General features: G+C 43.8%; 1 protein-coding gene across 1 annotated transcript in view; it reads left to right on the forward strand.

Annotated features, from left to right (window-relative positions):
• Dnah8 (dynein axonemal heavy chain 8) overlaps positions 1–14,680 on the forward strand; it is a 233,474-nt gene that overhangs the window by 74,663 nt on the left and 144,131 nt on the right. The window contains exons 34-41 of the mRNA XM_028885049.2: positions 202–442; positions 2,309–2,508; positions 3,940–4,093; positions 6,493–6,656; positions 8,188–8,290; positions 9,814–9,918; positions 11,224–11,385; positions 13,922–14,146. Of these exons, the coding sequence (XP_028740882.1) occupies positions 202–442; positions 2,309–2,508; positions 3,940–4,093; positions 6,493–6,656; positions 8,188–8,290; positions 9,814–9,918; positions 11,224–11,385; positions 13,922–14,146 (1,354 nt within the window). The remainder of the gene's footprint in view (positions 1–201; positions 443–2,308; positions 2,509–3,939; positions 4,094–6,492; positions 6,657–8,187; positions 8,291–9,813; positions 9,919–11,223; positions 11,386–13,921; positions 14,147–14,680) is intronic.

Raw genomic sequence — 14,680 nt, forward strand, 5'->3', positions numbered from 1 at the left:
ATTTAACCCCTCACAGCGACATATTGCTACACAGAGTAAAGGAATATTCCACAAAGAAAGATGCTTCACACTATTTCATTGCTGTCTGTTCATAACGCTTTTTCCAAAGGAGGGGGGGAACCCCACCTTTCTTCAAAACCAAAACCAACAAAACAACAACCGCGCAGGTGAGAACCTTTCCCCCCTTTTTCTTCCTGAAAGATGTCGGAAACTTCCCAAAGGCTTGAAAGACTGGCAGGCTTTTCTGGACCTCAAGAAGAGAATTGACGATTTCAGTGAGTCGTGTCCTCTCCTGGAAATGATGACCAATAAAGCGATGAAGCAGAGACACTGGGACCGCATCTCCGAGCTCACAGGCACCCCGTTCGACGTGGAATCAGATTCGTTTTGTCTGAGAAATATCATGGAAGCACCGCTCCTGAAGAATAAGGATGACATTGAGGTGGGTAAGAGAATGAGGTATCACTGAGAATGGGCCATTAAGGAATGTTGTCTTTTTCTTTTCTGAGACTTTCTCAAGCGAACATTTGATTTTTTAATTATGTGTTCGCATGTGATGGGCTCTGTGTGGGTATGTGCACTTGGGCGTAAGTGTCTGTAGAAACCAGAAGAGGGCGTCAGATTCCCCTGGAGCTGGAGTGAGAGGTGGTTCTGAGCTGCCTGGTGCGGGTGGAGTGAACCACTGAGCCATCTTTCTGGCTCGGACGTTTATTTTATCTTTACTTTTAACACGTCATTGCAGGTATCTGTGGAACAGAGAGTGAGGATTCAATGCATGTATAGAATGTGGCATGGTCAGGACAGGGCACTTCATGTGTCTATCTCTCTCTGTCATTTCCTTGTGTGTGCGGCCTTCGAGTCCCCCTTTTCTGGTTCTTCATTAGATACACAATGTCATTGTGAAGAATGGTCCCCTCGCTCTGCTGTGTGACAGTCGGGCTCCTGTCTCCCGTCCCCCTTCCTGCCTGCAGCAACCACTCTTTCGTCATCTGCTGCTCTTCGTCGTAGCATCAACCTAAGAGAGAGCCTGCGCCCGGCTTCCCTTCCTGCATGGCTTACACAGATTTTTGAATTGTTGTTTAAGATTTATCTTATACATGTGTATATATGGATGTCTGTATGTGGGTGTGCACACATGATTGCCAGTGCTCACATAGAATAGAAGAGGACATCAGATTCCCTGGAGCTGGAGTCACAGGCAGTTGTGACCCATGTAATGTGGGTTCTGGGGCCTGAACTCGGGTCCTCTGCAAGAGCAGTACCTGCTTTTACCCTCCTCGCCATCTCTCCAGCACCAGCGTTTTTTTTTGTTTTTTTGATTAATGTGTTTGTGTATTTTGAGATTAGGGTCTCACTTATGTAGCTCTGGCTATCCTGGAACTCATTATGTAGACCAGGCTGGCCTCAAACTCACGAAGTTCCACCTGCTTCTCCCTTCCAAGTGTGCCACCATGCCCAGCCTTGATTTCTTGATTCTTAAACGTTGTTTTGCCCTCTATATTTCTTGCAAAAGGAGAGCTTGAACTTTTATTTACTCTTTCAAAAGAGCTTGTCTAGATAGTGTGTTTGTTATGTTTGTTGAGGAATAGTGGAAGGTAAAGTTGGAAAATGTGCCACTCCCATAAGGGATAGACAACATGTTAGAGACACAGAGCTGGTCAGTCAGAATTGTGGGCATATGCTTGGGCCACTAAGAATAAGGCAGTTGTGAGGAATTTGAAAAGCGTTAATCATGTAGACTAAGATGTACAGGGTTTCTGAAGTACACCAGTGAAAAGGTGTACTTCAAGAAAAACAAAGTTTATGGTATTTGTATATGATGTTCTTGGTGAATTCCTCAGGATGCTTTTCCAAATTTTTAAGTCAATGATTTTTTTTTTTTTTACTAAGTCTATTTTGAGTTGAAAATTTAAAATGGCATTGTAGTTTTCCCATACTTTATTGTGTGTTTTGAGGTATATATATTATTGTGTGTGTGTCCATGGTGAGCATGGGGAAGTCACAGAACAACTTCCAGGATTGGTTCTTTCCTTCCACCAGGTAGCTCCAGGAGCTTGGGCTGCCATCGTCAGGCTTGGCTGCAAGCGCCTTTAGCTGCTGAGCCCTCTCACCTGTCTGCCCTCTCTAGAGTTTTCTCCATTGGTCCCAATGGGAACCCGCAGCATGGGAACTTCGGCTTTCTCAGCTACGAGTTAACTCACTGAGCAAAGGCGGCCTCTGGTCCCTTCGCTGCTACAAGTGCTGTGATTTTTTCTGGTGCACGTGAGTTGCAGCTGAGAACGCCATGGCTCTCCCCTCTTCCTTGAAGGATATCTGCATATCTGCCATTAAGGAGAAGGATATCGAAGCCAAGCTGACGCAGGTGATTGAGAACTGGACCAACCAAAACCTGAGTTTTGCAGCGTTTAAGGGGAAAGGGGAGCTCCTGCTCAAAGGGACGGAGTCCGGAGAAATTATCACTCTGATGGAGGACAGCTTGATGGTCTTGGGTTCCTTGCTGAGCAACAGGTAATTTTATCATTCACAGGTAAGATTTAAATTTGGGATCTAGCATCATAAACTACCGGGTAAACACCTAATTTTGTAGCTGGGGCATTTAGATCAGATTCTGCCCTACCTTTCTTGCTTTTTTGTACCTGTCTGCACAAAGTGTCTGTTTTCCTTAGGAGCCATGGCCACGCCATCTCTCTTCGGTCTTTGGAGATACCGACTCTCCTATTTTTCCAGGGTAGCAGGCAATCAAACTTGTTAGCACCAACACTGGCAGCTTAACAAGTATTATGCTCCCCATCAAGATGGCCTCTCCTTATCTCTGTTTAGTCATTCCTTGTTCTAGTGGTCACTCAGTGAGAGCATTTGTAGCCTCGGCCCTTGTAGCTGATCGCAATATTTGTTCTTTTTTTTTTTTTTAAATATTATGTGTACGTGTTTGTTTGTGTGTATGCGACATGTATACAGGTGTCCATGGAGTCCAGAAGAGGGTATTGAACCTTCTGGAACTGGAATAACAGATGGTTGGGAACCATCTAACATGGGTGTTGGTAGCTAAACTTGGGTCTTCTAGAAGAGCAGCCAGTGCTCTTAACCCCTGAGCCAGCTCTCCAGTTCTGGTAGTTCTTGACTGTGCTCTCCCTTACATCCCTACACCACAGCTCTGTCATCAACAGAGGTCAATGTCCAGGGAACATGGGCATTCTAATGCTCTGAGATGGGACCCCTGGCTAATGACTGGTAGCCAGCCTGACCTCTGGCCCCAGCCTGTGTTTGGATATGTATAATCTCTAAAGATCCTGGGTCAGGGAATGGTGGCTTGGATGTGTTGAGGTAAAAGATCCACGGTTTGAATCTGAGTACGCCTAGCAAAGGTGAGGGTATCATAATCATTGGTTCCTAATTTCAGGGCTGGTAATTCCTATAGATCATTGCAGATTTGCCATGCTGACTTTCATGGCTAGCAGCCTCTTGAAAACAGGCTGTGGGCTGACCTGAGGAATGTCAGCTGCCAGGGATTCTGGTCTTTGGTTTGAGCATTTGTAGCCTCAATGCTCCTAGTTAATTGCAGGAATTTTTTTTTTTTTTTTTTTCCAAATATGTGTGTACCTATGTATGTTTGTGTGTATGTCACATGTATGAAGGTGCCCAGGAAGCTAAAGGATTCTTATACTTACTTGCACATAACCTGGTAAAATATACGTATGACACCATAAAATCCAATGTTTTCACCATTCTCTGGGAGGAGAGTTCAACTGATAATCGATTTTCATCAGGGCACAGGGCCCTGCTAGGGGGTACATGGTTATTTGAGAAATTCCTTATTCTGGGAGACCCTCCTCCTAGATATCTGTGAAGCACCAAATGAATCTGCAAATCCTACCCCAGCACCAGCCACAGACCATCCTCACTGCAGTCAGAAACATGCTTCATATTCTTTGTTTTTAGATATAACGCTCCGTTTAAAAAGAATATCCAGAACTGGGTGTTTAAGTTGTCCACTTCCTCGGACATCATTGAAGAGTGGCTGGTGGTACAGAACCTGTGGGTCTATCTTGAAGCTGTCTTTGTAGGTGGGGACATCGCCAAACAGCTGCCTCAGGTAAATAGAGCTTTTGGGCGGGGCAGTGGTGGCGCACGCCTTTGATCCCAGCACTCGGGAGGCAGAGCCAGGCAGATCTCTGTGAGTTCAAGGCCAGCCTGGTCTACAGAGTGAGATCCAGGACAGCCAGGGCTACACAGAGAGACCCTGTCTCCCCCCCCCACAAAAGAACTTTTGCAGTTATTTATGAAATTATTAGGTGAGCTGGGCCTAATGGTGCTGGCCTGTGATCTCAGCTGCTCAGGAGTGTGAGGCAGGGGAATTGTAAGTGTACAGTGCTTGCCTAGCATTCCTGAAACCCTAGGTTCAATCCCTGTTACTATTAAAAAAAATATCTGGTGTCATCTGTGTCTTTGTGAAAATCTTCACGAAGATAAATGGTCAAGTCTTATTTATTTATTTTTTTTACATTTTATTTATTTTGTGTGTGTATGAATGTGTGTGCATGCACACATGACACGATACACCTATCCTGGGTGAGTCAATTCTCTACTTCTACCATGTGGGTCCTGGAGACTGAACCCTCACCATACTGCTTGACGTCAGCCATCTTTACACACTGACCGCCTCTCTGGTTCGCATGGTCAAGTCTTGGTAAATCGTGTCAGGGTTGGCAAACTATGGCCCAGACACTTGTTTAAAAAGAAAGTTCTAGGTTTGAGAGATGGCTCAGCTATTAAGAGCACACACTGCTCTTGCAGAAGACTGGAGTTCATTCCTAACACCCTCATTAGGTGGCTCCCAACGGCCTGTTACTCCAGCTCCAGGGGACTCTATGTCCTCTTCTAGCTTCCGTAGGCTCTCGTGGGCACATAATTAAATTTAAAAATAATTTTAAATAAAGTTTTATTGGGACACAGACACATAGGGTGCTGGTTTCTAATTTACACTAGTAGAAAGAAGAAAAACCGTAGTTTCCGATGGTGAAGTCTTGAGATTGAGTAGGTTAACATACATTCAAACAGAGTACCACCAAACTATTGTTTTCATCTCTTGTACTAATCTTCTGAGAATAAGAGTATTATAATAGTATTAAAATTAGTCTATGTTCAGTTAAGCACAAATTAACAATTAATAAACCCACTACTAGCAGGTCAGGAATATACAGTGGGGGGGGGAGCGGGGACGGGGGACGGGGACGACATGACGACGACGACACAGTATTAGAAATACGTATTGAAACATTTCCATTTGGAGCCTTTTAAATAGGCCGAGGATGTGGCTCTGTTCGTACAGTGTTTGCCAAACACTCATGGAGCTCTGGGTTAGTTCCCAGTAGCACGTAAGCTGTGCGTGGTGGTGCATGCCTGCAACCCCAGCATTTAGGAGATGCAGTCAGGAGGATGAGACATCGTGGTGAGTTTGAAGCCAGCTGTAGGCTTCGTGAGAACATGTCTCAAAAAAAAAAAAAAAAAGAAAAGAAAAAGAAAAAGAAAAAAATGTCAATAACAAATAGTTTACTCTTCAGGTAACTTTCCTGTTATATAATTAAGCCTGCTCATCCTAAATTTGTCTGTTCATAGACAGGCTCTCTGCAGATTATAAATCAAAGATAAAAAGCATGAAAATGGTTCATTTCTCTTTGCAACACATGTTGTTTTGGAACCTAACACTAAAGTCTATTTTTTTTAAATTAGAAAATGGCATTTTAAAAAGAGATAAAATTATGCCAGTTTCCAGAGGCATTTTTTTTTTTTTTTTTTTTTGCAGTTGAACGAAAAACTTAATATCATCCACAGCACCTAGGAAATTTTTATTTGCAAGTATGTAAATGAAGCTTTGTTTTGTGATTTCAGCCTTCCCTCCCCTTTGCCGCCTCCCCCACCCCCAGGCAATGTGGGGCTGTGATTATTCCAAGGACTGTGAGATCAAATTATCTTCCTTGCCTCTTCAGTTTGCTCATCAAACCAAAACACCTGGGGTGCTGAAAGACTAGGTTTGAACTTGAGGTTGATAGCTTGACGAATTAATCATGTGGCACTTCAGAACTATATTAAATGCAAGGAAACAAATAAGTGATAAACCCCATTGTGATCAAGCAGCATTTTAATAAGCGGCTTTACAGGTTTGGGGTCTCCTCGTTCTTCAGAATTAATTCAGATGAAGAATATATATATACATATATATATATATGTATATATATACATATATATATACACACATACACACACATACACACACACACACACCACACACACACACACACACATATACATACACACACACACACACACACACACACACACACACACACACACACATTTGTTGTTGTTCAAATGCTGTCGCCTGAGATGAACACAGGCCGGGTCTGAAGCACTGAAAGGAGTCACCAAGTGAAGCGCTTGCTCTTTTCAATCACTTTGATGCTAATCTTTACCCAACTATGGGTTTGTTTTTAGGAAGCCAAACGCTTCCAGAATATTGACAAGGCGTGGATAAAAATCATGCAGCGAGCTCACGAGAACCCCAATGTGATCAGCTGCTGCGTCGGGGACGAGACCATGGGGCAACTTCTGCCTCACCTACACGAGCAGCTGGAAGTCTGTCAGAAGTCCCTCACAGGGTGAGAGTCGGTCCTTCTGGATGTCCTGCTTCCTTCCAAACCACTCACTCAGTTCTGTCTGCCTTTCAGGTTTTTCTAGGGATGGTTCAACTGGAAATAGGAATCTAATAGTCCCATACATTCGATTTCCCAGTAAGAACGGCATGGGATGGGTGGGCTAAAACGCTGTGTCAGCCTCCTGGGGCTCTGTCCCGAACACCACAGACTGATGGCTCAAAGCACCAGACCTTCATTCTGTCCCAGGTCTGGCAGCAAGAAGTGTGAAATCAAAGTGTCGGCTTCCCTTGGAGCTTGTGACAGAGCTGTGGTGGCTTCTGAGGCTTGTGTCATAACCCTGATGCATGTGTCTTCATGTGGCCTTCATTTCTTCTGTTCTTTTATGAGGGCACTTGCTATTGGGTAGACGGTATTAAGGACGTTGCTTCCTGGGGATCATGGTGCATACACTCAAACACAAACAGTTATCTTTAAAAAAAAAATCTTTAAATTCATTATATTCTCAGAGGACCTTCTTTCCAAATAAAGTTCCATTTACAGATGCCAGGGTATGTAGACTTCTCTTTTAGGGGATTGGATTGAACCCACTTTGGGCTTGGAGTAGACTATGCAGTAAGAAAAGAGCTGGCCCGACAAATGCATGGATAGTTTTTTCCCAAAAGACATTTCTGGAAGCTTTTGAAAACTGATGGTTGTCCTGGCACATGCTGGTAGGATTTGCTGAAGGAGGCAGAGGCAGGAGGATCATGAAAAGGAGGCCAGCATGGGCTACACATTTAAAAAAAAAAAAAAAAAAAAAGCTGGTCATGGTGACCCTTGCCTTTAATCCCAGCACTCAGGAGTCAGAGGCAGGTGGATCTCTGTGAACCTGAGGCCAGCCTGGGCTACAAAGTGAGTTCCAGGATAACCAGGGCTATTAGTTTCTATCTAGAATATGGTGATGACATGTCCTGGTTTGGCCACGTTTGTACCTCTGTTCCAGCTTCATGGGTAGATGGCCTCCATTCATCCTCAGGATGTCCTGGGTTGGAGAGAATATCATCCCAGATTTAAACCATGAAGTGCCCAGTGCTCTGACAAAGGTTCTTAAGAGGGCTCCAGATGAGGACGCAGATGGTGACCGACGATAGGTGACCTCGTTCCCTCCCTTATCACTTCCAAGCCCTCCTGTCTCCCTGACGGACTTTGGTTCTCACTAAATAGCCCAGAGGCCAATGGGAAATGTCTGTTGGTATTTGCTGTTCTTTTATTGGCCAAAACAAACAAACAAAAACAAACACACAAACAAACAAAGGTGGGCTGGAGAGATGGCTCAGCGGTTAAAAGCACTGGCTGCTCTTTCAGAGGACCCGGGTTCAATTCCCAGCACCCACTTGACAGCTCACAACTGTCTGTAACTCTAGTTCCAGGGGATCCGACACCCTCACATACACGCATACAGACAAAACGCCAATGCATATGAAATAAAAGTGAATGAATAAATAAATAAGACCCTGAAGGGATCACTCAGTAAGATGCTTTTAACTGTTTGAAGGTATTTGGAGAAGAAGCGGTTGTTGTTTCCAAGGTTCTTCTTCGTCTCTGATCCGGTTCTGCTGGAAATCCTCGGACAGGCCAGCGACTCCCACACCATACAGGTACGGCCCCAGCATCCTGGGGTGAGTTGCTTTGTCCATGGGCTATGCAATCGGAACAAATATAGAAGCCAGGTGGTGGTGGCACACACCTTTAATCCCAGCACTCGGGAGGCAGAGGCAGGTGGATCTCTGTGAGTTCGAGGCCAGCCTGGTCTACAGAGTGAGATCCAGGACAGGCACCAAAGCAACACGAAGAAACCCTGTCTCGAAAATAAATAAATAGATAGATAGATAGATAGATAGATAATAAAAACAAAACAAAACAGAAATAGAGTCAGCATCCTAACAGTGCAAGAAGGATGAGAATCCAAAATCATTATGCTTTTGCTGGGAGGATGGTAAAGTGGCTTGCCATAGAAACATAAGGACCCAAGTTCAATCCCCAGGACCTACATTAACAACAGCAGCAACAACAACAACAAAAAGCCCATGCATAGTGGTGCATGCTTCTAATACCAGCACCGTGGAGGCAGAAAGGGGCAGACCCCTAGGATTCTCTGGTTAGCTGGCCTAGCAGACTCGGTGAATTCCAGGCCCTGTTCCACTGCACTAGGTAGATAGTGCTTGAGGAATGACATGAAATATTCTGAGAACCTCTTACAGCATACATGTATACGCATTGATGCATATCTGCACACACACATACATGATGATAAAATATCCTATTTTGTATGGCTTTACACAGTCCCATCCTGGTCACTAACCATGTGATTTCACCAAGCTCTTGGTTTTCTCGTGTCTTGGTGTCCTTACCTGTAACATGTGAGAGCTGGGAAAAGAGAAGACGGTTGAGAGAGAAAGTGAGAGGGACCTGTACCTGGCAGAGAAGCGGACTGGGATGGTATGGTTCAGTCTTCATGTGGAGAGCACACAGGGATGGTCACTGGGCTGGTCTGTAGTGTAAGAAATGGCATTTGCTGGACTGGAGACAGTATCATAGGATTTTAAAAAGTGGGCCAGAGTTGGTTGTCATCGTTTACACCTTTAATCCCAGCACTCAGGAGGCTGAGGCAAGAGGAACAGAGTTCAGGATCAGTCTGGACTACGTAGTGAGTTCCATGCTAACGTGAACTGTTTTCAGCAATTTAATCAAGGGTTGTGGTAGTCTCTATTGCTGGTTTTTTTTTTCCATTTTGTTTTTAGTTTTGAATTAAGAAAGGAAATTCTCTTGTGTCTCATGAAGAGAGAAAAATACTAAGGCTTTATGCTTTAAAAATGATCTTGTTTGTATTTTTGTGTGCATATGCACATATGGATGCAGTATCTATGTGGGCCGGAAGAGGGCACCAGAGCCCCTGGAGCTGGAGTTCCAGGTGGTTGTGAGCTGCCCAGTGTGGATGCTGGGAACTGATCTTGGGTGCTGTGGAAGGACAGGAAATTGCTCTTAGCTGTTGAGCTGTCTCTCTGGCCTCTCCTAAGGCATTAAAAAGGCGTCTGGGCAGCTGATGGGTTCGTGGGTCCCGTCCCCGGTCACTCCCCACCCCCGGGTATGACGTTTTGGCTCTGCCTTGTGTCTCTTACAGCCACATCTCCCTGCAGTGTCTGACAACATAAATGAGGTGACGTTTCATGCAAAAGACTATGACCGAATGATGGCTGTTATATCAAGAGAAGGAGAAAAGATTATGGTAATTTGTTTATTTAAATTTGTTATTAGAATTTCCTTGAGGATTTAGGTTGAGGAGAAAGCAATTCACTTATGAACAAGGGATGTGTGTGTGTGTGGGGAGGGGGTAGGGCGAATGGCCTTGGTTTCTAATTCTCGAGCTCCTGTTTTGTTATGAGTTAGTGTAGATAAATCATTTAACCTCCTGAGACCCGTTTTTATCACCAATAGCATTAGAGTTTAGACCACACGGTCTCTATAGTCTCTCCTGGTCATATTTTTAACTTACTTCACCCATGCTTTCAACATTTTGCATAGAGAGCTGGAGAGATAGATGGCCCTGTGGTGATATTTTGTTTGTACCCTAACAAATAAAATTTGCCTGAAGATCATAGGACAGTGCCAGCTGCTAGATTAAACATAGAGGCCGGGCAGTGGTGGCACACACCTTTAATCCTAGCGCTCGGGAGGCAGAGATCCATCTGGATCTCTGTGAGTTCAAAGCCACCCTGGACTACACGAGATGAATCCGGTCTAAAAGAGAATGAGAGCCAGGCAGTGGTGGCACTCACCTTTAATCCCAGTAATGGGCTGTCAGATGCCATTAATCCCAGCACTAGGAAGGTTGAGAGCGGCAGGAAGTGATATGGCTGGGTGGAGAAAGGCGGGAGGAGACAGGAGCTCAAACCCCTTTCTGCTGAGGACTCAGGGGCATTCAGTCTGAGGATCTGTGGAGACAGGATTTTCCCTTTTTGGTCAATCTGAGGATTGAGTAATGGTGAGAAGTTTCTCTAGTGGCTTGTTCCTCTGCTTCTCTGATCTTTCAGCATTTACCTCAATATCTGACTCCGGGTTTTTATTTATAAGATCAATTTGTGCTACATGGCCCAGTGGTTAAGAGTGTTTGCGGCTCTTCCAGAGGATTTGAGTTTGGTACCCAGCACACATATCAGGTGGATCATAACCGCCTATAACTCCAGTTCCAGGAGATCCAACACCCTCTTCTGGTCTCCTTGGGCACCGACATGCATGTAGTGCACGCGCGCGCGCACACACACACACACACACACACACACACACACACACACACACACCATGGGTGGGGGAGAGAAACCAGAAATACAAACTATAAAGCTGCATGGATGGGTGCACTCATTTAAATATACATAGGCACATACATGCATGCAATGCTCCCACAAAATAAACCAACAAATAGTTGATGTAATAGAAGAGCTTATTCTGTGGTACTGTACTAGGATTTATCAAGGGTGACAATTTGTAAAAATACCATACTCATATTTGTTACTTGTTTATAATTCTTTTTTAGCTGGATACTCCGGTGATGGCCAAAGGTCCCGTAGAGATTTGGCTTCTGGACTTGCTAAAAGTACAGATGTCGTCTTTACATAACATAATCCGCTCCGCCTTCTACCAAATCAGCGATTCAGGATTTCTCCTGTTACCATTCCTCCACCACTTCCCAGCCCAGGTGAGGTCCTCACCGTTCTCCAGTGATGGAAAGATGTGGAAATAGAGGGGGGCCGTGCTTAGCCCGATAGTGTGGAAGCTGCTACCCTCAAATTTACCCCATTCTGTGCCATGCTACCCATTTCCTAGTAGGGAGCTGTGTCCCCATCTCATTCTTTCTTCCTTCCTTCCTTCCTTCCTTCCTTCCTTCCTTCCTTCCTTCCTTCCTTCCTTCCTTCCTTCCTTCCTTCCTCTCTCTCTCTTTCTTTCTTTCTCTTTCCTTTCTTTCTTTCCTTCTTTCCTTCCTTCCTTCCTTCCTTCCTTTCTTTAATTTTTTTCTCTCTTTTTTTTCCTTTTATTTTATTTTACAAAACCACTCAGTTCTACATATCAGCCATGGATTCCCTTGTTCTCCCCCCTCCTGCCCCCCTTCCATTCCCCCCAGCCCACCCCCCATTCCCTTTTTTTTTTGTTTTGTTTTTTGAGACAGAGTTTCTCAGCGTAGCCCTGGCTATCTTGGTACTCACTCTGTTGTCAGGCTGGCCTCGAACTCAGAGAAATCTGCCTGTCTCTGCTTCCTGAGTGCTGGAATTAAAGGTGTGTGTGACCTCCCCCAGCCTCTCATTCTTAAGGACATATGCCAAGACTCAGACAGCAAATGGAAATTTTCATCTTATAGATCAGTGGTTCTCAAACTGTGGGTCACGACCCCTTTGGGGGCGTTGCATGTCAGACATTTGCAGTTGTGAATTAGCAACAAAAATAATTTTATGGTTGGTCACCACAATGTGAAGAACTGTATTAAAGGGCCACATGTAATTGGACTTTTTCATCAGGACCATTGACTCCCCAACAATGACATGGAGACATCTTATTAATTATGAGAGCTCGGCTGATAACTTAGGCTTGTTTCTAACTAGGTCTTATAACTTAAATTAACCCATATCTTTTAATCTATGTTCTTTTACATGGCTCAGTTACCTTTACTTTGTAAAGCTCATGCTGTTTGCTCTGCATCCCTGGTATCTCCTTGTGACTCTCCCTTTCTTCTTCCCAGTGCCCTCTCTGCCCCCAAAATCCTGCCTAGCTATTGACCCTTCAGCTTTTTATTAAACCAATCAGAGTGACATGTCTTCACAGTGTACCAAAAGATTATTTCACAATAGTCTCAGCATTAAGGAACGTTGAGGACCACTGTTGTAGATGAACATGTGTACGTATCTCACTATATAGAGATAGGATGTGGATAGGGGTAGAGATATGGACATGCAGAGGGGAAATAACCATACATTTCCCTGACATGAATCCCATCTTGTCAGGGTGGGAATGGGTGTTATGGCAACAGTTCTTCTGTCCCATGTTTCTTTCAAGCTCTCTGCAATGTGCCAAATACTATTAAACCCCAGTATAGGGAATAAGGAACTGGTACTTCCATTAAAATTTCACCCAGGATAAATGAAACGTGGTTTTCAGTCTCTTCATAAGTAGCATGAACTAGAAGAGATTCCCAAGGGGGAAAAAAAAAAGATTTTTCTCCTAACTATGTTTTCTGCCCCAGCCTGAACTCCAGTTAGTTCCCGAATTAATGAGAACACTTTGGAGACAGCTGAAAATGATTGGCCATTAATTATTCAAACTGTATAAGCACAAACAAGCATCAGCCTCCACCATAGAGATGGTTTTAATGCCGCAGTTTTAATGTTTTATAGTTGCCTTTAAAAATTTTAATGTTCTTGTTAAAGATTTAAAAAAAAATTTCCTAGGTAAGCTGAAAAAAAAAATAGGCTTCTTAGGGTTACGGTGACATGTTTTCTCTGTCCTTGGCGAGCAGGAACCACTATATATTCTCAAGTCTCATTCAGACTGGGGAATTAGCATTAGGAGAATTAGGAGCAGGTTCAGAGCAATGGAGGAATTGAACAGGACATAATGAGTGGTTTCCCAGGTTTCTTTTAGTGTGTGTGTATATTAGTCCCTTAAAGCAATTTTTTCAAATAACTGAAATCTGCCTGCTATCAAGTTAATTTAAAAAATTGCCTAACACCTCATCTCCGCTTTCTCTTAGAACATATTTTTAAAGTTTATGAATGCAGTGGCTCATTGCTATAAAAATCTGGGAAAATTTGAAAACTACAAAATAGGAATAAAAATTACTTATATTTATGCTGCTTGGAAATGATGATTATATTTTATTATATACCCTCCTAGAATTTTTTTTGTGTGCATACACACACACAATGTATATACACACACATAAATGAAAGTTTTATTTAAAGCTTAAAAAAAATCAACACCGAGCCGGGCGGTGGTGGCACACGCCTTTAATCCCAACCCTCAGGAGGCAGAGGCAGGCAGATCTCTGTGAGTTCGAGGCCAGCCTGAGCTACAGAGTGAGTTCCAGGGCATCCAGGGCTACACAGAGAAACCCTGTCTCAAAAAACCACAAACAAACAAACAAACAAACAAACAAACGATCAACACTGTTTGCTTCATGTGCATAAATGACAACTGAAATTCAATGTTCACATGCTGTACATATGTGTCTGCTGTGTCTGTAGGTCGGGCTTCTGGGAATTCAGATGTTGTGGACACATGACTCGGAAGAGGCTTTAAACAACGCGAAGGATGACAGGAAAATCATGCAAATAACCAACCAGAAATTTCTGGATATTCTAAATACTCTCATCAGTCAGACGACACACGACTTGAGCAAGTTTGACAGAGTGAAGTTTGAGACTCTGATCACCATCCATGTGCACCAGAGAGATATTTTTGATGACCTGGTAAAGTATTCCCCCCCCACCTTCTCAAAGTAACTTAGTCTAGTAGCTAATGGTGAGTAGTTAAACGTTATCCAGAACGATGAACTCTCGTGAGCTCCTGTTCTTGTGGTTCCTTTTCACAACTGTCTGCACCTGAGGAGGTGCATTGAGTGCTTCAAACAACATGCGTATGTTTTCATTTATTATTCTAAAAAGTTTGGTTTCTGATTTTTTTTGTTCCTTGGCTGTTGTTTGTTTTGAAATCACTTTATTGTAATGAACTCACAAATGTTTTTGAGATAGGGTCTCACTGTGTTTCCTTAGGTATCGTGGAACTTGCTATGTGGACCAGGCTGATTCACAGAGGTCCTCCTGCCTCAGCCCCCTGAATGCTGGGATTAAAGGCATTTGCTACCATGCCTAGCTAAAGTCACAAACAAAAACATCACACAGCAAGGTTAAGGAAGCCACTCAAAGAAATACTGCTCAGGACCAAACTCAGTGCGTCTCCCTGACCTTCTTTTGATATGGGTAGAAAGACCATTCTGAGGCCAT

The sequence above is a fragment of the Peromyscus leucopus genome, chromosome 16_21 (genome assembly GCF_004664715.2).
Source record: "Peromyscus leucopus breed LL Stock chromosome 16_21, UCI_PerLeu_2.1, whole genome shotgun sequence".
Taxonomy (NCBI): Eukaryota; Metazoa; Chordata; class Mammalia; order Rodentia; family Cricetidae; genus Peromyscus; species Peromyscus leucopus.